At 47.9% G+C, this 23,287-nt stretch overlaps 1 protein-coding gene across 5 annotated transcripts; it reads right to left on the bottom strand.

Annotated features, from left to right (window-relative positions):
* Window positions 1-4,852: 4,852 nt before the first annotated feature.
* Window positions 4,853-17,089, bottom strand: LOC117034620 (endothelial zinc finger protein induced by tumor necrosis factor alpha). Of its 5 annotated transcripts, none has more exons than XM_033127802.1 (4): window positions 16,376-17,089; window positions 15,413-15,645; window positions 6,774-6,861; window positions 4,853-6,274 (listed from the first exon to the last, which is right to left on the bottom strand). In XM_033127802.1, the coding sequence occupies exons 2-4, from the start codon at window positions 15,429-15,431 to the stop codon at window positions 5,623-5,625; spliced, it is 759 nt and encodes a 252-aa protein (XP_032983693.1). In that variant the 5' UTR covers window positions 15,432-15,645; window positions 16,376-17,089; the 3' UTR covers window positions 4,853-5,622. The 5 variants fall into 5 exon arrangements, 3 of the variants coding, with proteins under 3 accessions (XP_032983693.1, XP_032983694.1, XP_032983695.1); XM_033127803.1 differs by having other exon boundaries at window positions 16,407-17,089; XR_004425116.1 differs by lacking the exons at window positions 4,853-6,274; window positions 6,774-6,861 and adding exons at window positions 13,879-14,196; window positions 14,374-14,496 and having other exon boundaries at window positions 16,376-17,088.
* Window positions 17,090-23,287: the final 6,198 nt, after the last annotated feature.

Below are 23,287 nucleotides of genomic sequence, written 5' to 3'. Positions count from 1 at the left end.
GGTTACAGATGACAGCCAACTAGCCACAGCTGATGGCCATTTGATCACAGTTGATGGCCATTTACTACCCGAGTGAGCACCTTTCCACATGAGGCCGAGAGCTTGGAAACTGCACTCCGGGCTCTGTCCCCACACCATATATCCACACAAAAACTTGTACACAAATGTTCACAGCAGCATTAATCATAACAGCCAAAAAGCAGAAACAACCCAAATGTCCATCAACTAATAAATGGAAAAAATGCTGTACATACATATAATGGACTATTATTCACCATTAATAGCAATGAAGCACTGACTTATGCTAAAACATGGATGGACCTTGAAAACATGATGCTAAGTAAGGTGGGTTCCTCTGGGTTGTGGGGCTATGATGTCGCTCCCTCTACCACTTTCTTCTACTTAAAAAATTACTTAACATATATATTTAAGATATCATAAAATTCACCCTTTCAGTGTATATTTACCAGGCTGTACAACTATCACCAAAATCTAATTGCAGAATGTTTGCATCATTTCAAACATGAAACGCCACAGCCACTAGCAGTCAGTCTCCAGTTCCCTCCTATTCTGGGCACTTCGTTTAACCGGAATCACACAATATGTCACTTTTTGTGTCTGGATTTTTTTACTGAGCACAATGTTTTTGAGGGTCACTCACATTGTAGAATGTACCAGTGCTTCATTCCTTTTCATGAACAAATACTATTTCACTCTGTGGATATACTACATTTTGTTTATCCATCCATCAGTTGATGGACATTTGGGTTGTTATTACTTTTTGGTTATTATGAAAATTGCTATTAACATTCATGTACAAGTTTTTGTGTGGACAAATGTTTTCAATTCTCTTGGATATGTAGCTAGGGGTAGAATTGCTAGGTGATCCGTTAACTCTATGCTTAACTTTTAAAGAAATTACCCAGCTGTTGTCCAACGTGGCTGCACCATTTTACATTCCCACCAGCAATGGATAAGGATTCCAACTTATCCACACCCTTGCCAAGGTCTTTTATACTATTACTTTTCCCTACTTTCCACAGTAAAATTTTTTTCTTTATAGTAAGGAACCCCTCCCCACCACCACCAAATGAAATGTAACCCCTCCTCGGAGACCCCAAAGAATGTGTGCTTTGGCCACAGGATCCCCCTTATTCATGGACTTGGCCTATCCCTGCCGACTCACAACCCCCACAGATGTAAGTGTTTACAGTTCTTCTCTTTCTCTTCCCCTTCCAACGTCAGCCCTAACACCCACTCTGCTTGGAGAGAAGCCACCCTGGACAGAGGTATAGGAGACCTGAGAAGGAGCCATAGCCTTGGGCACAGGGAAACACGAATGTTAGTAAAATAAGACCCCAATCAGTGGCAGCTGACAACCTCTGGCAAGGTTGTGTCCTAGCCACTAACTCCACTGGAAATCTCACTTGTGCTTCTGGTCACCTTGCACTTGCCATTACCCTCATTCCTCTCAGCTTTTGTTCCTGTTATTCCCTTGTCCTAAAATCCCTCTCTGCACCTGACTAATTTCTCCTAGTCCTCCAGGCTCCACTTTAGCTGTCATCTTCTCCAAGAGCTGCCCCAGCACCAGGAGCAGGCTAAGTGTCCTTCTAGTGCCCTGGGTCCCTTTCTCCAGACAGACCGGGCATGCTGGAGCCACAATGCCCAGGGCCCTACCTATAGCAAGTGCACAGGAAACAGGTGCTACACAAATGGAGGGGCCAAGAAAGACTGACATAGTCATCCACTGGTTTGGGGACTCACTGTACAGGGAAGGGAAAGAAGGAGTGGCAGTGATGACATTAAATGTAGTAACAGCTTCCCTCTTTGCACCCCTGGAGCCCTCATTCTGGAAAATCCTTGATGACTATCTCCAAGACATATATACATGGACACACTTCAGCCCAGGCCCCGCCCCCCCAAATGTGCTGACCTCAAATGAGTTTGGGGTCCCTCATCCATAACTGCCTAACCCACTGGGGAGAGTGGTTCCTTCCTTTGTCACTCGTTCTTTGTACCTGACCCGATAACGGCACTTACCTCAAGAGGATTGCTGTGAGGTTACCCAAGGCGATCCATGACAAGTGTCCAGTACAAGTCTGGCTCATAGCAAACGTGCAGTAAATGCCCAATCTGACTCCACAGGCCCCTGCCAGACTTAAGGTGCCCGGGGGACATATTCATACACCCAGCTGGTCACACAATTTCAGCTGCAGACAAGGCAAAGCACAAATTCTGTCAAATCACTCACATTTCAGTCCCACTGACAATCTCAGTCAATGCTCACCCCTATCTGAGGCAGTCAGTCATACCCCCAAATATACCCTGGCACATACAATTTCTCAATCAAATAAACACAGGCCCTCACAGCATCTCCATCACACAGCTGTTATCTCTGTTACCATCTCAGCCAGATAGACTGTCACAGCGGAAATCACAGGTAGTCGTCACACCCACCCTCTCACTCACAATACCACAACCCACCCACAAAATTTCAAACAACCACCATCTTTGTCAGCCGCACACCTGATAGGGTCAGTCAGACGCTCATCATACCCGTCGCTCACACACTCCCAACCTGTCAGTCAGAAACACACCCCTAAAACGTCTCAGATACATAAGCATGACCTTCAGGCACACCACACGACTGGTCGCTCAGTCCCACACCCTTTATCTAGCCAGATAGCCCCACATTCGATGAGTTAGTTTTACGCTCGGGCCGTCAGTTCGTCCCACACTCAGCCCGTCGGTCGGGGCACATGCCTCAGTTTCCGCCCGCCGGTGGGCCCGCACAGCTCGCTGGTCCAGGCCTCTGTGGGGCCGTGAGTGGAGCGTTGGGCTGCGTGAGGGCATGAGGTGTGTGAGCAGTGTGGGTGATGGGGTGAGAGGTGTGGGTGCCTGTGTGAGTGGTGTGTGTGTGGCTCTGACCATGTACACAGGTGATTCCACGTGTCTATCATGTGTGGCTGTACATGACCTGGAGGCTGGGCTGCGTGTGTCGCTCTCTCACCACATGTGTGGGTATTTTTGTGTCTGTGTGTGAGACTTTTGTGTTAGTTACCATATGTGATAATCGTATAGCCGTACGTGGCTGTCACAATGTGTGACGGTATCTGTGGGACAGACGTGGAGGTAATAGGGAGGGCCTTGAAACAGCATGTAGGTCCCGGGCTGTATTTACACTGTATGTTGCTACAGTGACTGTGATCGTGATCCTGGGTGTGATTGTGACACAGTGCATGTCTGTCTCCAAATTTCCCTTTTATAAGGACACCGGTCACATTGGATTAGGGCCTACCCATATGATCTCAGTTAACTATAATCACATCTTTAAAGGTCCTGTCTCTAAATAGTCACATTTTGAGATGTGACTATGTGTACTGGGGGTTAGGAAGTGACCGACCCCAAATAAATATAGCCAGACTCAAGAAAGCATCCTAGTTAACAATACTCTATGGTACCACCACTCACTGTTGGTGGGAGAATTAAGCCGTCTGTATGACTCCACTGGGAGAGAACAGCTGGAAACTTGTACCTAGTGTCTCTCCTAGATTCCAGTTTATGCACTTTTTACCTTTGTGGTTACAATCTGTGTCCTTTCTCTGTAATAAACCATACATGTGAGTATATCAGTTTTGTTTTTAGTTCTGTGAGTCCTTCTAAGGGAGTCATCAAACGTGAGGGTGGTCTTGAGGACTTCCCTCCCACAGTCATTGTTTTGTATTTGATATCTCACTGGTTCTCTCAGTCACTCCTTGTGTACTTTGGCCTTTCCATGTACCAGGTGATGGGGATACAGAAGTACCTGTGAATGTGTGGCTCCTGGTCCAGGGTGGGCTCTGAATGGGGACATGGACAATGACAGCACAGTGTATGTACTGACATGGGGTGCAACCATGAAGAAAGGACTGGTTTCTGATTCAACCAGTGAAGAGTCGCCATGGAGTGATGCTGAAAACAGGAAAGCAGCACAAGCTGGGTTGTTCAAGGAGCAGAAAAAGAGGTGGGTTTGGTAAACATGAGCTGCCCGTGGGATGGTGGGAAATGAGCCTGGAAAAATGAGACATGGTGGATTAGCGCGGGGCTTCAAGGCCGGATTTCATTCTGACGGCCACAGAGAACCCCTGAGCACAATTGCATGGGAAAGTGAAAGGCTCACACCTGTGATGGGACAAATGAATGGCTCCTGGCAGGCATTGAACCAATATCTGGCCGAAACAATGGCTGCCCAGCTCCTATTTTGCCTTTGCTTCAAATCAGCCAAATGACTCAACCTGCTTCTTCATGTGGGATCCCAATCACCTCATCATCTCCCACTTCAAGGGAACTTCATATTCTAGAACTGTCTCCTCAAAGGGAAACACCTCTGGGTGTATAGTACTTCTGCCACACTGTCCTTATCTGCTAATTCTAATATTTTCATCCTGAAAAGTGAGTGGCTTCTAGCTGAGGACCTCAGGCAAGTGGTTTAAGTTCTCAAAATTTCAGCTCCTTCGTCTATGAAGTGGGGATAAAAATACATGCATCCCAAGGCTGCTGAGAATGAAATGTGACATCGTGTGTAAAGGGCTTACAAAGTGCTAAAATCTGACACTAACGTCGCTGTCTCAACTGCTTTTAATGACCTTATCATGCTGAAGCTGAAGAATGACACACAAAGTTTTATTTAGAAAGAGCTGGACTTTTGACACACTACGTTTCAGCATATGAAGCTCACTTTTTGTGGGTGAAAAACCAAACCAAACCATATAGTCCCAAACCTAGGTGCCGAATTAATACAAGGCACAAACAATTTAAAAAGCATCTTTTAAAAAGTTTTCTTTCTTTCTTTCTTTTAATACATTTCATTTCTTTCTTTGCTAAAACTTTGAAATGAGCTCTATTTCAGGCCTACTGAGAGCAAGACAGGTCCCCAGCTGTGGATCGCTCCTGCCATCTGGTGGGCATTCGTAGAAACCTGTATAATGGAGAAGAACCGGAAGGGAGTGGACAGCGCTCTTCTTGAAGGTTACAGAGAAGCATCTACAGAAGACTCTGGATTCAAGGCCCACTCCCGGATTTCTCACCACACCAGGTGACCCTGCAGGGAGAAATGTATGATGTGCAATGGGGGCTGTTCTACACTGACCTACATGGGCCCTCTGCAGGATGCAGGACAACACACCAAGGACAGATGGGTCTCTGCAACATTTGGCATGGTCCCAGTTCATGGCCACGCGAGAACCAAACAGTTGCTGAGGGTTTTCCAGTACTCACTGTGTTCACAGGGTCTTTCCCCAGGGAACGAGTCCTCCAATACTAGACAGAGATCTGCTCTGTCCGAAGGCTCTGCTGCACTCTGACATTCAAAGGGCCTCTCCTGTGTGGATCTTATGATGCAGAATCAGGGCCGCCGCCTCTGTGGAAGATTTTCCGACACGTGCTGCATAGGAAGGGCTTGGCACCAGGTGTGGGTGTGCTGGTGCTGCACAAGGTGTGTGCTGCAGCTGAAGGCCTTGCCATACACACTGCACCCAAATGGCCACTCCCGTTGTTCACCCCGGCGAGCAGCTGTATGCGTGCCTCAGTGAGGTGTGACATCTGAATGTAAGTCTTGCTGCACTTGTTGCACTTGTAGGGCTTCTACCTGGTGTGCGTCTTCGGGTGGAGGGCCAGGAAGGTACTCTGCATGAAGGCTCTCCCACAGTCACCGCACATGAAGGACTTGTCACCGGTGTGGAGGCGCTCGTGATGGGTGAGGAACTTGATCTGGCAGAAGGCCTTCCTGCACTGGCCGCAGGCACATGGCTGCTCGCCCTTATGCACATACCAGTGATTGGCGAGGGACAAGCTCTGGGGGACGGCGCGCCCGCGCTCCCGGCACTCAGATGGCTGCTCGCCTACGTGGCAGCGCTGATGGTTGGCCGGGGACGAGCTGAGGCTGAATGCCTTGCAGCACATACCACACGCATCGGGCCTGTCCCCCATGTGCGTCCTGTGGTGGACCGGCAATGCTGAGCGGTTGGCGAAGGCACGGCCGCGTGCTGGGGGACAGCCGCTCCCCGTCCGCTGTGCACTTGTGGGTGCTGCACAAAGTGGGAGCTCTGGCTGGATGTGCAGCCATATTGGCTGCACGTGTATGGCCACACGCCTGTGTGCATCCGCCGGTGCTTGGCGAGGAACAAACTCTTCCGGAAGCCTTTGCTGCAGTGGTTGCACGGGCAGGGTTTCTCGGGTGTGGATGCTCCAGTGCTTAACAAGGGATGAGTTTTTGCTGAAGGCACAGCCGCGCTCCCTGCATGCGAACGGTTTCTGGTAGGTATGCGTTCTCTGGTGCTGAACGAGGCCTGTGCTCTGCACAAAGGCCTTCTCACATTCCTGGCACTTGTGGGGTTTCCCTCTGCTAGGGATCCACTGACAGCTCAACGGGCAGGTGTTTCTGCCAAAGGCATCGGCCCACCCCCACACACAAGGGCGTCCTCCACAGGGTGAACTTGTGGGTGACTGAGGTCTGGAAGGGAGCCGAAGGCCTCCACTCACATACCCACTCCTTGGCTGGAGCGCCCCTGACCCAGGTCTGAAATGCACGTGAGGCCCTTTGTGGGAACATGGGTCCTGGGAGCCTGAGCTCAGTGATGCTCCGTGAGGCACAGGCACCAGGGGGACTGTCACACAAGGCTCCGCTCTGGGCTCCCCCCCCGCCCCCCCGTGCAGTGTCACTGCAGGTGAACATGTTTGTGCTGCCTGGCCTCCATGCTCTGTGACCTCTCAGGACCATGTGCTGGAAATCCTACCCTGTGAGTCCCATCGTCTTTGGTCCCTGAGGTGGAGCCCCTTCATCTGGAGGTAGCCAGGCAGCTTGGAACCTTGCAGGCTCTGACTCTGAAAAATAAGCAAAGAAAATAGTAACAATCAGCTCAACCTGAATGTGCACTGCCAATCTAGGGGCATGGACAGAACCCCGCAGTCAGACTGGGACAACAGAATGAGCTGCTGCCTAGGCCATCGCTTTCAGAAGGGGCTCCTGCAGGGTGGCCGGTCAGCTCAGGTGGTTAGAGTGCAGTGCTCTTAACAACAAGGTTGCCAGTTCAATCCCTACATGGGCCACTGTAAGCTGCGCCCTCCACAACTAGATTGAAACAAGCACTTGACTTGGAGTTGACGGGTCCTGGAAAAACACACTTAAAATAAATAAAAGTTTTAAAAAAAGAAAGAAGAAGGGGCTTTTGAGGGAGGGGATGAAGATTGAGGACAGAAGAGCGGCTGGGTTGGGGTCTACAAGACCACCCCCAGGCTTGGACATGCACTAGGACTTAGGGGACTCGGCAGAGTCACGTATTCACAACTCTGACTGATTAGAGCAGAAGGACACAGAGCAAAATTAGCAAAGGAAAAGGTGCACGGAGTGAAGGGAACACAGAAAGGCATGGGCCAAGGCCACTGAGAGCCCCCGCACCTGTCAGCTGCCATTGGGATTGTTTCTCACTGGGACAGGGCCTGGCCAACAGAATGGAGAGACAGGTGCTCAGGTGAAAACATGACTGTGAATGTTCATAGCAGTACTATTCCACAGCAGCCACGATGTGGAAACAGCCCAACTGTCCATCAAAGGAAGAATGTAGAAACAAAATGCGGTCTATCAGTGCATGGAATATTATTCAGCCACAAAAAAGAATGAGGGACTGATATTTACTATAACATGGATGAACTTTGGAAAAACTATGCTAAGTGAAAGAAACCAGACACAAAAGACCACACATTGTGTTACATGTATCTGTATGAAAAATGTATGAATTGATATGTACTTATATGAATACATTTATCTAAATTCCATTTATATGAAAAGTTCAGGACAGGTAAATCCACAGAGACAGAAAGCAGATTAATGGTTGGCAGGGACTGGGGGAAGTGACTGCTTAATGAGTCGGGGTTTGCTTTCTGGTTCCTGCATCTACTGACTCCTTCCCATTGGATGTACACTGCACCTGCTTGCCCCAGGAGGACGAATACACTGATGTGAAGCATGCTGACTACAGTTATAATACTGTATTGTATATTTGATATATCCTAAGAGAGGTGCTCTTAAATGTTCTTAACATGAGAAAAAGCTGTAACTATGTGAGGTAATAGATAAATAATTAGCTTGATTGTGGTGATCGTTTCAATGTATACGTATATCAAAACACAGTGTTGTACACCTTAACTACAAGGTATGATTTAAAAAAAATATGGTGAATGCTGCTGCTGAGTGCCATCCAGGTGATGTTAATTGTGTTTTTAGACCTTGATGGAATTGTGCAAGCTGAGTTTGTACCCAGGAACACTATGGTGAACTCTGAATATTGTAAGGGCTTATTAGAGTGTTTAAGAAACTATGTGCATAGAAAACGGCCTGAGAAATGGGCAAATGGTTTCATCCGCCGTCATGACAACGCTCAATGTCACACATCACTTATGGTATGGCAATCTCTGTCAAATAAAAACATTACAGTTTGTCTTCATCCACCTTATTCATTGGATCTGGCACCATGCAACTTCAGGCTCTTCCCCAAAATCAAAACGACCATGAAAGGTAAATATTTTGAATCGATTCAGGACATCGAGGCAGCCATGACAGTGCAAATAAAGACACTCACAAAAGAGGACTTCCAGAACTGCTTCAGAAAGTGGCAAGAACAATGGGATAAGTGTGTTTCAAGCAAGGGGTAGTATTTTGAGGGGGATTAATGGCAATGTGTCTTTTATTGTAATAATTTTTTAAAAAAATTTAAACATTCACCATATTGTTTTGTCAATTATACGTCAGTAAAGATGGGGGAAATTAAAAAAAAAAACCCAAATGGTTCTGGTGGGGAAGCTTTCACTTCACTCACCGGAACCTCTCTCAACAATCCAGGGGTCTTCCCACTGCTCCAGTTTGGAGATCACATCTGGTTTGGAACCAGGAAGTCCTGCCCATGGTGAGAAAGGAGGAAAATATACATGCTGTTGCCAGAAATCAGCCTGGCCCTGACAGGCCAAACAGTGCAGTGTGTGCCCTGAGGCACTGGAAAGATCCCTCCCTGGTGATGCAGGTGGAGAGTCCAGTCTCTGCACAGAGGGCACCCAGCTGGGGGACCTGGGTCAGAGCAGGGACACATGGGTGTGAGTGACCAAAGATGAGGCAGGATATACATATGTACACACAGACGAGTGACATGGATGCAGAAGAGACAGGGAGGCCTCACCCGGGGACACCAGCTTGTTATAGGTCCTGAGCGTCACATCACAGTACAGGACCCTCTGCTTTGGGCACAGCAGACCCTGTTCCTCCTATGTGAAGTCCATGGCCATGTCTTTAAATGTCACCTGCTTCTGAAACATCCCACATGCACTGGCGCAGCCATGGGCTGTGTCTGACCAGGGCTAGCCCTGTGGGGAATGGCAGGAGGTTGCCATCAGGGGGCACACGCTCTGAATGACCCAATCCAAAATCTGACACTATTACCATCTTGATACAGGGCACCAAGGTCCCATCTGAATATGTGTGTCTAAATTCCTATGTTGAAGTCTTCACCCTCCTATGTGAAGGTATTTGGATGTGGGCCTTTGGGAGGTGATTGGGGTTAGATGAGGTCATGAGGGTGGGGAACCATGACAGGATAGTACCCTTATAACAAGAGGTAGATGGGAGCGACCACTTAGCTCAGTTGGTTAGAGTGTAGTGCTCTTAACAACAAGATTGCCAGTTCGATCTCCAAATGGGCCACTGTGAGCTGTGCCCTCCACAGTAGATTGAAACAACTACTTGACTTGGAGATGATGGGTCCAGGAAAAACACACTTAAAGTTTAAAAAAAAAACACCCAAAAAATGTTGGATTGTCCTTGACTTAAAAAAAAGGGGGGGGGGCAGATGTCTCAGTTGGTTAGAGCGCAGCAAGCTCTTAACAACAGGGTTGCTGGTTCGATTCCTACCTGGGATGGTGGGCTGTGCCCTCTGCAACTAAAGGTTGAAAACCGCGACTGGACTTGGAGCTGAGTTGCGCCCTCCACAAATAGGTTGAAGGACAATGACTTAACTTGGAGCTGATGGGCCCTGGAAGAAACACACTGTTCCCCAACATTCCCCCCCAAAAAAAAAGAGGTAGAGACCAAAGCTCTTCCTGACCCCCCACCCCACATATGAGGACATGGTGAGGAGGAGGCCATCTGCAAGCCAGGAAGAGAGCTTTAATTAGAACCCAGTCCTGACCTTGGATTTCCAGGTCCAGAACTGTGGGAAATAAGTTTCTGGTGGTTAAGCCACACAGTCCGTGGTATTTTGTTAGAGCAGCCTGAGCAGATTAAGACACGGTGATTCCTCATCACTTTCCATGGTGTTCAGCTTTGTGGTCCCCAGAGGGACAGCCCCTCACAGAGCCATCTGTCATCTGTGTCATCTTCATGCCCTTCAGGACTGGGCAGGGGAGTTTGGAGGCTGGGATGGCATTTGGTACCAGCCACATCTGCCCTGCGGCCAGGAAGTGTCCCCAGCCTGGCCTTTACCCACAGTGGCACCCCCAGGCTCTGACAACAATCTCCTTGCCTGTGTGTGGGTCTCCTTGGGAACCCCCTGGGAAGGGGCCTGTCAGTAAGCAGCACTGATTTCAGAGTAAATACTAACCATTCTTAAAACCCAAAGCCCTCACCTCCAATCTGTCCCTGACTTATGATGTTTCAACTTTATGGTGGTGTGAAAAGTAATGCCCCTACGCCCATTCTGGTTTTCACTTTCAGTACCGTATTCAGTAAATTATGTGAGACAGTTAACACATTATTACTAAGGAGGCTTTGTGTGAGATGATTTTGCCCAGCTGCAGGCTAGTGTTGTGAACATGTTTAAGGCGGTCTGGGCTCACCTATGATGTTCAGTAGGTTAAGTGTCTTAAATGCATTTTCAACTTACGATGGGTTTATGGGAATGTAACCCCGTCGTAAGTCAAGGAGCATCTGTACACACTGCTCAGCACCAGCATTCACTCACTTGCCTGTAATATGTCCCTGGTGTCTGTATATTCCAGGCCATGCACTGTCTTTTTTCTGGATATTGGCTGATAAACAATGTGGCCACTAAGATTCCCTGTGTTCTAGATCTGCCCAGGTGAGGGGTCACCACCGAGGTGCCCCAAATTAATGACAGGGTCACTGAGCCCCACCCTGGGGTGAAGAGAGGAGAAGGAAGAAGAGGAAGAGGAGGAGGAGGGGTGGCCAGGGTCAAAGAAGAGGCCCTGCCCCACGACGTGCTCCCTGGGGACTGTGGCTCTAGTACCAAGGGGCAGAAGCACCACAGAAGCATGCCTGCTGAGACCACTGGCATTTTTGGAAACTCACATGGAAGGCCTATGCCGGGAATGTGGGTAGCGTCCTGGGCCTTGGGCTTGTCCTCATCAATGCTCCCCTGAGAAGGAACAGCTGGAGAAGGGGAGGGAACATGAGGGAAGCCTGACTTACCCTGAAGCCCCAGAGACTCCAGCCCCAAAATCACTTCACCCAAATGCCCCCAGGCCCTGCTATCTCCAGGGCCTCACCTCACACTCCTCCCAGTCCAGACCCTCCCACAGACGTTTCCTGCTCCACTGCACTGCCCGCTGTGGGACTGCTTCCTCCAGCTCACCTTCCAGGGATTGGTCAAAATAGTCCCCAACATTTACTACGAGCCAGGCGTGCTGTGGGTACCTTATATCAGCTTGCCTGACCCTCACTCCAGCCTTAAGAGTGAGGCAACATTACCATACTCATTTTACAAGAAGGAAACTGAGGCACCCAGAGGGGAAGTTCCTCGTCTGAGTCAAGCTTCTGTGGGGAAGCAACACCTCTCCTTCCCCACGACCAGCCAAAATGGAAAGTCATACGGGGAAGGAGGAGTCCATGTGAACAGATGGGGTGACCTGCATCCCCAGAATTAGTCTGGGGATATGGCACTCCACCTGGGTTCTGGTGCAAGGCTGCTGTGGATATGAGGTGACCCAGGGGAGGATGTATACATGAAGGACCCGTGGCTCACTGCAGGCCACTAAACGACCATATCCCTGCTCCAGGCCTGGTTCTTCCAGTGTACAACAGGGACAGGTTCCCAGGAGGAAGGACGGCACTGTGCCGTAAAAAGTCTTCTTGCAATGGAACACAACATAGAACACCTCATGGTGTCCTTGCTGCCACATGGCTTTCATACCCACTATTGACTCCCAGCTCCCAGGCTGGGCAAGGGGTCCCTGGGCTCAGGTCTCCACAGAAAGCGGCCCTCTGATTTGGTCCACGCAGGCTGGGCCTCTAAAACCGGCTTGATCTACTCATGAACCTAGGCTTAGTCCCTGTGCTGCAGGCGCAAGCCACCTGCAGGCTGCAAACTTCTCAAGGGCTCCCTGTGCAATGCCGATCAAGTTCCCTACACAGGGATAATGAGGTACCATCATCACTCTCTGTGATACAAGTGAGGAAATGGAGACACAGAGTTAAATCAAAGGCGGTAAAGCACGTAACAGGGAGGCAGGGGTTTGAAGCCAAGCAGTAAGACTCGAATCTGTGCCCGCATATAGATACTTTTAAAATAGAGGTATAGGGCTGGCCCGGTGGCTCAGGCAGTTGGAGCTCTGTGCTCCTAACGCCAAAGGCTGCTGGTTCGACTCCCACAAGGGATGGTGGGCTCTGGCCCCTGCAACTCAGATTGAACATGGCACCTTGAGCTGAGCTGCTGCTGAGCTCCCGGATGGCTCAGGTGGTTGGAGCGCGTCCTCTCAACCACAAGGTTGCCGGTTCGACTCCCGCAAGGGATGGTGGGTTGCGCTCCCTGCAACTAACAACAGCAATGGGACCTGGAGCTGAATTGCGCCCTCCACAACTATGATTGAAAGGACAACAACTTGACTTGGAAAAAGTCCTGGAAGTACACACTGTTCCCCAATAAAGTCCTCCCCATAAAGTCCTGTTCCCCTTCCCCAATAAAATCTTTAAAAAAATAAAATTAAATAAAAAAAAAAAGAGCTATGGGGGCGGCCAGGTGGCTCGGTTGGTTAGAGCATGAGCTGGTTAGAGCATGAGCACGTGAGCATTTGACAACAAGGTTGCCGGTTCAATTCCCACATGGGCCATTGAGCTGTGCACTCCTCAACTAGACTGAAGACAACGACTTGAGCTGAGCTGCCACTGACCTGCTGGTGGGGCAACTTGACTTGGAGCTGATGGGTCCTGGAAAAAACATACTGTTACCCAATAAAATATATATATATGCAAATAAATAAAAAATAAAACAGGTATGGGGCTGGCCTGGAGACTCAGGCGGTTGGAGCGCCGTGCTCGTAAAGCTGAAGTCACCAGTTCAATTCCCACATGGGCCAGTGAGCTGCGCCCTCTATAGCTAAGACTGTGAACAATGGCTCTCCCTGGAGCTGGGCTGCTGTGAGCAGCCAGAGATAGGCAGGCTGCCGTGGGCTGCTGTGTGCTGCCTGGAACATCTGGTGGCCAGCGTGAGTGGCCGGCAGCTGGCGAGAGCTGCTATGAGCTGCTCTGAGCAGCCAACCGACAACCCATGACCGACTGCTTCAGCCAGGGGTGGGGGAGAGCACAAGGCTCATGATACCAGCATGCACCAGGGAGCTGTCCTACACAACTAGACTGAGAAACATCAGCTTGAACCGGAGTGGAGGGGGGAAGGCGGAATAAGGGGGAAAAAATAGAGGTATGAGTGTTCAGCTCAGTGAGTTTTGACCAATGAACACACCTGTGTGGCCACCATTTTTATCAAGCCCTAGAACTTTCTGTGAGGAGGGAAACATTCTTCAGCTGTGCTGATTTGGCAGCCACCAGTCCCATGTGGCTCCTGAGCAGTAGAAACATGGGTGGTGTGACCAGGAAAGTGGATTTGTAATTTTATTTAAGTTTAATTCACATTTCAATATCCATAGGGGTGCGTGGCTACCATATTGGACAGCTCAGAGCTAGGACACTTCAGCACCGCGGACAGCTCCACTCAGGCAAGGCCCTCCCCAGCGCTGATATGATTGCAGGTGGGGTTTCTGACAGAACACATAGTTGTGCTTATTCTTGAACTTCATACAAAGTGAATCCCATGCTGTTTAACACTGAGGTATCAGCTCCATGCTACCAGGTTTATGGACAGCAGCAGTAGCAGACACTACTGTCAGCATGCTTCTTCATAAGACTGCTTGGACACAAAGTGAGATGCCAGGTGGAGGATTGGTCTGAAAAGGAAAAATTGATAGTCCCAATTGTCCTGAATTCAGGTCCTGGCAGAGACCTGCAGGAGGGAAGGTCTGATGTGGGAGGGCCTTTTGTCCCTCCCCACAGGGGTGAGTGATGAGCAGATCCCTGGGGACCTGTTACACCCAGTGCCCACACCTTCCTCCCACTTGCATTACCAAGCTGGGAACAGTAAGCTTGGTGGAAAGTGGAGCCTGTCAGTTCTGGAATCAAATTCACCTTCGGCACACTCTGCTGGGTGACCGTGGGCCTCTCAATTCCTTGAGGCCTTAGTTTTCTTTCTGTAAAATAGGGTAATAATACCTCTTGTGGGACGTTGTTTGTTCATTCACTTAACAAGTACACCAGGGACTTGGATTGCATTGTGCAACTTGTAGTTTATGATGAATGGGAACAAATGTGAAGCCTTCAAATGTGGTAAGTGCTAAAAAAAATGTGCATGTCAACTGTTTTGGATCAGGTCGCCAGAGGGTCTCTGAGGTGATAGCTAAACGTATACCCTATTGAGTGGCCAGCATGGTTGGGGAGGAGTGTGATGGGCAAAGGGAGAGCTGTAGGAGAGGCTTGGAAACAGGCATAAATCAGGTAATGAAGGGCGTGAAAGGCATGGATCTGTTTCAAAACAGTGTGGATTTGTTTCAAACCAGGGGTCAGCAAACTTGGCCTGACTGCTTGTTTTTGTATAAACTGTGATCTAAAAATAGTTTTTCTATTTTTAAGTGGTTGGAGGGGAGTGCAGAATCAAAAGACTAATATTATATGAAATTCAGATTTCAGTATCCATCAATAAAGTTCTGGATTTTGTCTGGAAAAAAACATGTGAATGTGTTTTTGTTAGATAAGTAGCTACATGACATCCTTGGTTTTGCCTCCTGAGCTACAAAGCTGAAGACATTTGCTATCTGGTCCTTCATAGGGAGAGTTTGCTGACCCTGCTCTGATGGCCTGGGCAGCGAAGGAGGGTTTAATGGGAGGGGTGGCCTCACCATTTAGGGTTTAAAGACCCCTCCAGTGCTATGTGGAGAGCGATGGAGGGGGCAAGGAGAGACAGGAGACCCATGAAGACGTTGTAGGCTGGATTAGGCTGAGGAGGGCAGGGCAGTAGAGTGAATGTGGCAGGAGCAGGGCATGTTTTGAGGGATATCTGGTTTCTGAAAATGTCCAGCCTTTTGATCATCACCCCACCATCCGCCTTACCTGATGCCTCAGGCTCCATTGCATGCCACTCTGCTCTGTCTCCAGGCTGCTCACGTTAGCCCCTACAGGATGGGGGGGCCTGTGGACTTAGTCCCAGGCAGAGGTCCCAGGTTGCAGGTGACTGCTGCAAGGGTGGATTCCTGTTTCTGAGCCACGGCCTTCTCTTCTCTACTCCCACACAGCGGTGGCTCTCCAGTCTCCTGGCTCTGACCTTTGGGCCCAGGGCTGGGACTCTGGAAAATGAAGTACTGCTGGGTGTGGCCACAGCCACACAGATGGGCTCCTTTGGGGCAGACCAACAACTGCCTTACTCCCCCAAATTGAGAACACACGTCCACAGAAAAACCTGTATATGAATGTTCGCAGCAGCATTATTTAGGTAAACAAACTGTGATTTAGCCATACAATGGAACATATTTCAGTTATAAAAACGAATGAAGTACTGACATATGGCACAACATGGATAGACTTTGAAAATATTATGCCTAGTAAAAAAAAAGCCAGACACACAAACTTCATACTTTATGATACCATTTACATGAAATGTCTAGAACAGACAGCAAGGAGATTAACGGTAGCCAGTCTGGGGGAGAGGGAATAGGGCGTGCTGGATAAAGGGTACAGGACATAGGCACACGCCTGAGGTCACACTTGACACACGGGGGTGTCAGACGTACAAAACAAAACACCTCCTCCCCACAGTCATGCATGCACAGTGACACACTGGCCACACAGACACAACTGGGTTTTCATTCATCTGCACACCTTGGTCGAAACACCCTCCCCCCCCCCCCCCCCCCCCCCCCCCCGCCACCCCAGCGCAAGCGCAGGCACACGCGGTCCCTCCTCTCTCCCCGCCCCCACGGCCATGTCATCCCGGGTCCGCGCTTCCCTGCTGGACCTCGGTCTACTTGGTCACTCCCACCGCGCGTACTCGCGGCCCTCTCCGTCTCTCACACTCACACTGGCCGCTCCGTCGGGACCACGGACTTACTACAGCTGCCGCCTCCTTACAGAACCTCACAGTGCCGCCACTCACGCGTCCCCGTGCCCGCGCATACTCGACGAAGGCACTTGTGGCCGGCACTTTCGCCAAGTAGCCCGCGATCCGTCCGGGACTTCATCTCCCAGAGAGCCCTGCGCGTTGCATGCCTGGAATCGGCCGGGCACAGGATGAATAGCCTTCTGGGAAATGGAGTCCAGGGCGCGGCGGCCCCAGGAAGGGAGCGTGGGAACCTGTCGCTCTGCACTGGCCGCGAGTGGAACGAGACGTGTACATTGATACGCAGACTTTATGTATGTTTAAAACATACAGCATTTGTACCTTTTTCACTTTGCATACATACGTGTACACACGCATAAAATAGGTATATAGTTTGGGGATTTTTTTTTACCCCCTAAAACCTGTATATTCTCTAAATCCTTCAGCAAATGTCCCCCAACAACAAGTACAACACCCAAGAAACGACGTTGAAACCACACCTTCCCTTGGTCTACAGTCCATATGTTAATTCCTTCCAGTAAGTTCCTACCTACCTTTTTGTTTTTATCTTTTACTCAAGCCCAACCCAAATCCTCTTGTTCCACTTGAGTTGGCTTCATTCAATCTGGAACAGATTTTCAGCCTTTTCTTTCTTTCTTATTAAAAATAATCTTGACATTTTTCGTATATCCAGTTTTCCAAATTGTCCTCCAATTTAGATTTGCCTGATTGTTCCTGTATATAATTTAAAACAATCACCAGATTGTACATACTCCTGTTTTTTTCTACTGACCCTGAACATTTCTCCATTAAACATTTTTTTGAAAACGATTCTGTTACATGGCTACATAGTTTCCCATTGTATGAATTTACCATAATTTATTTACGTTTCCGTGCTGTACCCAGTTACAATGTGTGTGGGGAGCAATTTCCTCCACACCAACAAGCAATTAATTCTGACGCCATCTACCTGGAGATAGCACCAGATTCCACAGGTTGAGAGCTGGGTCCAAGACTGCTCCCTGTGACTCCACAGATGCTGGTTGAAAGCCCAGTCCTGTAACACTGACGGACTGGTTATCAATAAAAGGGTTCCCACAACCCCCTCCTTGGGTTTAATTTGCCAGAGTGCTCACAGACTTCAGGAAACCCACTGAAGTTTCCTGAAGTTAATGGTTTATTATAAAATGTTGTATAGTAGTCCCCTCTTATCTGCGGTTTAGCAGTCCAATGTTTCAGTTACCCACAGTCAACTTCAGTCTGAAAATATTACATGGAAAATTACAGAAACAAAGAATTCATAAGTTTTAAATTGCGCCCCATTCTGAGTAACTTGATGAAATCTTGCACCACCCCACTCCGTCCTGCCCAGGACATGAATTGTCCCTTTGTCCAGTGTATCCACCTCACTTCATCTCATCACATAGGCATGTATCAACTCACATCAGCTCAAGAAGGGTGAGTATAGTGTAATACACTTTGAGAGACCACATTCACATAATTTTTATTAGTGTATAATTGTTATAATTGCATGTTATTATTGTTAATCTCTTACTGTGCCTAATTTATAAATTAAACTTTATCATAGGTACATATGTATAGGAAAAAACAGTATATATATAGTTTTGTACTATCCGTAGTTTCAGGCACCTACTGGGTGTCTGGGAACATATCCCCTGTGATTAAGGGGAAATAACTGTAACTCAAGAAGAGCCAGATGGAAGAGATGCACAGGGGAGGGTATGGGGAAGGGTGCAGAGCTCCCATGCCCTCTCCAAGTGTGCCATCATCCCAGCACCTCCATGTGCTCACCCCCCACAAACTCTCCAAAGCCTATCCTTAGGGTTTTTATGGAGGCTTCATTACATAGGCACGACTGATTAAATCACTGGTATTTGACAATTGACTCAACTTTCAGCCCCTCTCGCCACCTGGAAGTCAGGGATGGGACTGAAAGTTCCAACCTTCACAGGGTTGGTTCTCCTGGTGACCAGCCCCCATCCTTAGATTAAGTTCAAAAGTCACATCAGTCACATACCAAGACACCTTTATGCTTTCATCACTTAGGAAATTCCACAGGTTTTATTCTGTGCCAGAAGCGGGCGGGCACAAAGACCAAATGTTTCTCATTATAAATCACAAAATCACCCTCCCCACCGTTAGATGGGAATTGAGCTACGATAAACACATGCAATGAATGTTTCTGTACATTCATTCTTCTGTATATCCACGATGACTCCCTAAAAATCAACAATGGTTAGGCCCTTTGTGTGGCAAATTACCTTCCCTAATTAACGGTGTCCTTGAGTACAATGTGGGACATGAAAATGTGATACACAATTGGAAGGCCTGTGTCACCTGGTGAAGCAGAATCCTGATATATAGGCTAACCTGGCGATACCCTTCATTCCCACTACAGTCAGTTGACCACAAGGGGAGAGTTAAAAAAAAAAATTTATATATATATCCTGTCTTTGAAATATGGCTAGTGTAACCCAGGAACTGCATTTTTATGTTAATTTTGGTTAATTTAAAATTACATCTAAATAGCTAAAATTACACACATAGCTAGTGGCTAGCACATTGGACAGCGCATTCTGGAAGACGGTCACCTTGGATCTCCTTACAACAGGCCTATGGGAGACTGCTTTTCACACTGAATTCAGGTGTTTTTACTAGTTACCTTTTGCACAAATGACTCTGAGGATGTGTAAGGAGATACTGACAATGGGAGACTTAGCTATTGGCCACAATTTGTGTGTGCTCTGACTGATGTTGGGAATTTAATAAAATAACTTGGAAATTGATGTGCTACAACCAGCTTGCAAGAAACATCATGGAGTCAAAGCTATTTTTATACGTAACTTGTTGCGTTAACACACACATGCGCACGGGTATATACAGAACTGGTGTGGCCAAGAGACAAGGTCCTAGGGATGTTTTAGTAGGGGAATAACAATGTAACAAATGATCAAACTTTGATTTTTGAAAGAGTTGAGATTTTTGTTAATTTTTTGAACTAGTGATACTTTGACATGTTTCAAAATTCCAAAAATATCAAAAGATATAGACTGAAAATTATTCCTCATCCCTTTCCAGTTCTCCTCCCCAAGAGCAACTGGCTACTTTGTAGCTTTTCATAGACTCTGTGTGTGTGTGTGTGTGTAAGCAAATATTTCCTCTTTACACAAATGGGAAACATACTATACACACTATTTACACCTTTTCATTTGAAACTGTATCTTGGAACTTTTCCCCCATTAGTACATAAAGACAGTTTCCATTTTTAAGTCTGTCATTCTCCATTCCATACCATAAATCACTTAGCTAATTCCCCATTGTGGCTAATGAGGTTGGTTCCAAATTTTTAATTTTGAAATCAACACTGTAGTGAAAACCATGTACAGTCTGCACCTGTAGGACCCAGTCCCAGCCAACAGGTTTGCGGAGACAAACGGTTTGTGTTTGTAAGTTAGCAACTGATGAGCCACCCTCCACGGAGGCTGTGTCAATGCATACTCCTCCTGAAACTGTACAAAAATCTCCTCCCCCTTTTGGATAAAAGGCTGGTAAAATGCTGGGTGGAGGGCACATTGCCACAGTCCTCCTGAAAAGTAATTTAAAAAGCTATATGAAATTCACTGTCAGAGGAAAATGCTGAAAATATAGTAAGAAGCACGTGTTACAAGAGAACTAGAAGGGAGTCCAATATTCTAAACGTAAGATAAGATAACTACATATACATGTATTTTGTATGTATAAGGTTTCGTGTTACACTGTATGTATACACACATATTTTAAAGAAAAAATTACAAGGACAATTAACAAAATCTTAATGGTAATGACCATCTCTGGATGATAGAAGTATGAAGAATTAAATTTTAAACAAATCTTCATACTTTTGTGTATTCTTTTACTTTTGTGCATTTTCCAGGTTTTGCTACAAAGAATTTGCATTACTTTTATAAACTATTGAAACCATGTATTTGCTCTAGCTTATAGTAATATCCCCTGAGGAGTTTCTTACCTGTTTACAAATATCTACAAGGAAATCAGTAAAAGCATTATGCCTAGAAAACATGACCCGGAATGAGAAATGGAAAATTGCCAAGATATTTGCTGCCTGGGGCAGGGAGGCGAGTGCCGAGTGACGAGCTGGTTCCCAGCTCACTCAGCGAGGCCACTGTGATCTCAGTCCATCCAGTGTCCACTCTGAAAATCATGGAAGCATGACCCTTCAGGAGCTGCCATTTTGGGGCGCCAGTGGAGAGAACGGGGCAATCTCAGGGCCAGCTTCCATAGCCATCTAGAACCTTGAAGTCACAGCCAGGTCTCCGCTCCCCAGAGGGCACTAGTAGCTGGAGCCTTCCTGAATCCGCACCCCATACCACTGATGGGACAGTGAGAAGGAACAGTCAAAAGTGGGGCTTTGGTGGCTGGGCCACTTGGTGACATGTCGCTTCTCCTCTCAGGGCCCAGCACCGGTGGTGGTGGTAGTGAAGACAGGATGAAGTGGGGAACGGACGTTTAGGTGGTAAGGCTTGTAGAGGTCAGCCCACAAAGAAGTAGATACAAGGGAGGCCAACAGGATACCTACCTTCTGGCTCCAAGGATGAGATGGTGGTGGCAACGTACCCCGAAGGGACCGAAGTAAAGGGGAGTGGTTTGAGTTGCCCAGCAGCACACACTTCCTTCAGCCTGAAGCTCAAAACTCGGCACCAGAGGCCAAGATTTGGCAGCAAGCAGCACAAAGGCATGGGTGTAGATGAGGACATCTGGGGAGGGTATGGAGCACAAGATGGGTCTCCTGGGCACTGTCCTGGGGACTCCAACATTTAAGAGGTGAGAGGAGGACAAGAAGGCCCTCAAGAGGTGGAAGGAATCCAGAAGAGGGCAGGACCCCAGAATACCAGGGGACTGAGCATTGCAAGGAGGAGGGCCCGGCCAGCAGGCTGGACAATCCAGGAGATGAAGCAATGGGGCCAAAAGACAGTGGCGCCTGATCAAGGCAATAGGAAGCCCCGGCAAAACTGGAGGAGAAAGGAGGCAAATGCTGCTGGTTGCCAACCCATTACCCATTTCCCAAGCCCGTTTCTCAGGGTACAGGTCTCTGACACGGAGGTTGGGAAAGCTAAATACTAACTCTGCAACCTCCTTGTTACTAGGGGTGGCCCTGTGACCCCATCTGGGCCAGTGAGACGTAAGCGGGCATTTGCTGCAGGCTTCTGGGGCAGCCTGTCTTTGAAACCTCATCAGCGATGAGCGTTGCCCTTCCCTTCCCTTCTTCCAGCCTTGATTTGGATGCAATGGCTGATGCCACAGCAGCCTCACTCCACCTTAGGGAAAGGTTCCAAGGGCTGCAGAAAGAACTGCCTCGGAAGTAGCAGAGGTGCTGCAGGGACAGCCTTCAAAGAAAACCTAATTTGTTTAAAGCCACTGTTAACTGGGTGTTGACTTCAAACTGTATCTCCACCTCCTGGCTGCGTAACCCTGGGATGTTTACTTTTGTTCTCGTTACTATGTACTTTTGTCCCATGCTTTACCTTCCTTATATATAGAATACTACTACCTCACCGAACCATCACTGAGGCCCTGTCTGTCTGTCTGAAAACACACCTTTTCTCAGCTATGCAAATGGAAAGGTATCTGCCAAGAATGAAATGGAAGGTGTGGCTGAGGTGTAAGGACACAGCTGTGAAAAATGAAGGTTGACAAGGGACATACACGAGGACAACCCCAGAGGGAAGTTGGGTGCCCAGAAACGCACCCAGGGCTTTGAGAGGGACTTGGAGACAGAAACTGGAGATGAGCTGCAAAACCAGCTCTGCTATCACAGAAACCCCATCGTTGTGGCACTCACAGCATCCGGACGACACAAAGGACACAAAAGGCTGTCACAGAGTTCTGACACTCAACCGTGATGTTTGGCGGTGAGGCCTGATGCTCAATCGTTCCAACAAAGCCATCAGAACTGCTGCTATATTTTTCCAGGACGCCATTTCTTCCGTTCGACTCTATGTTCTGCCAACCCAACATTTTTAGGAAGCAATTTCTACAAGCTGAGATATGCCATGATCAGTGTTCCTTCCTTCCAATTTTTGATGTTTATGGTGTATACCTGACTTCACTAGAATGCAACTGCAGTGGGAACAGGAAACAAAGGCCATACTCTGTATAATGGTGCCTGTGACAGTAGTCCCATTGGGACAGGCATCTTGCTTATGCACGTTTGTTTCATTTTAGGTGTGAAAGCAAGTAGCTTGAATCCTGGGTTTTTACATACCTTGGGCTATGAGACACCAAGGATCACACTTAGACCCCAGTGTTCTTTATGTCAAGAACAGCATGGACATAGTTCAGAAAGCTTTGCTTTCCTCAGGTGTAAAACTGGAGGAAAGCAATGAGATAATCAAGGTGAAGTTTTGAACTGTGACATTAAAATGGTCATGTTAGCATGTCCTGCATTGTATAAAAAACAATTTTCTCAGCGGTCTGGCTGTACTTGGCACTGGCAGCTGAGACCTCCAGCAGAGACCCCACGCAAGATGGGGAGCTGACTCTGAGCAGTGGGAGTCACACAATCCACAAGACCCTTGAACACAGCCCGGTGGCGTGATGCCAAATCAGATGTCATTTCACCAGGCTAAAGCGAGGAGGGTCTGATGGGCAAGCTTGAGATGGAGACAACATTTAGCTTACTTTGTTGGTTTTTTCCCTTCTCCAGAAAACTAAATATTAAGAGACTAAAAAAGAAAGAGACCTATGAAAAGTGTCAATCTTGTTTAGCTCAAACCAACGATTAGAACTAACCAAGTAGAAAACAAAACAATTTATGAGGCAACCAGGAACATCTGAACACTGGACATTTGATGATATATTGAGGAATTACTGTT

The sequence above is a fragment of the Rhinolophus ferrumequinum genome, chromosome 15 (genome assembly GCF_004115265.2).
Source record: "Rhinolophus ferrumequinum isolate MPI-CBG mRhiFer1 chromosome 15, mRhiFer1_v1.p, whole genome shotgun sequence".
NCBI classification, from domain to species: Eukaryota; Metazoa; Chordata; class Mammalia; order Chiroptera; family Rhinolophidae; genus Rhinolophus; species Rhinolophus ferrumequinum.
Note: the sequence above shows the minus strand (reverse complement) of the source record. Positions and strands in the feature narration are given on the sequence as shown.

Excerpts from the sequence above, each read along its gene's own strand:
- LOC117034620 (XM_033127802.1), bottom strand. Across the intron at positions 6,275-6,773 it reads AAGACGATGGGACTCACAGG|GGAGCGCGGCTGTGCCTTCA; the intron begins GTAGGATTTCCA and ends GTTCGCATGCAG.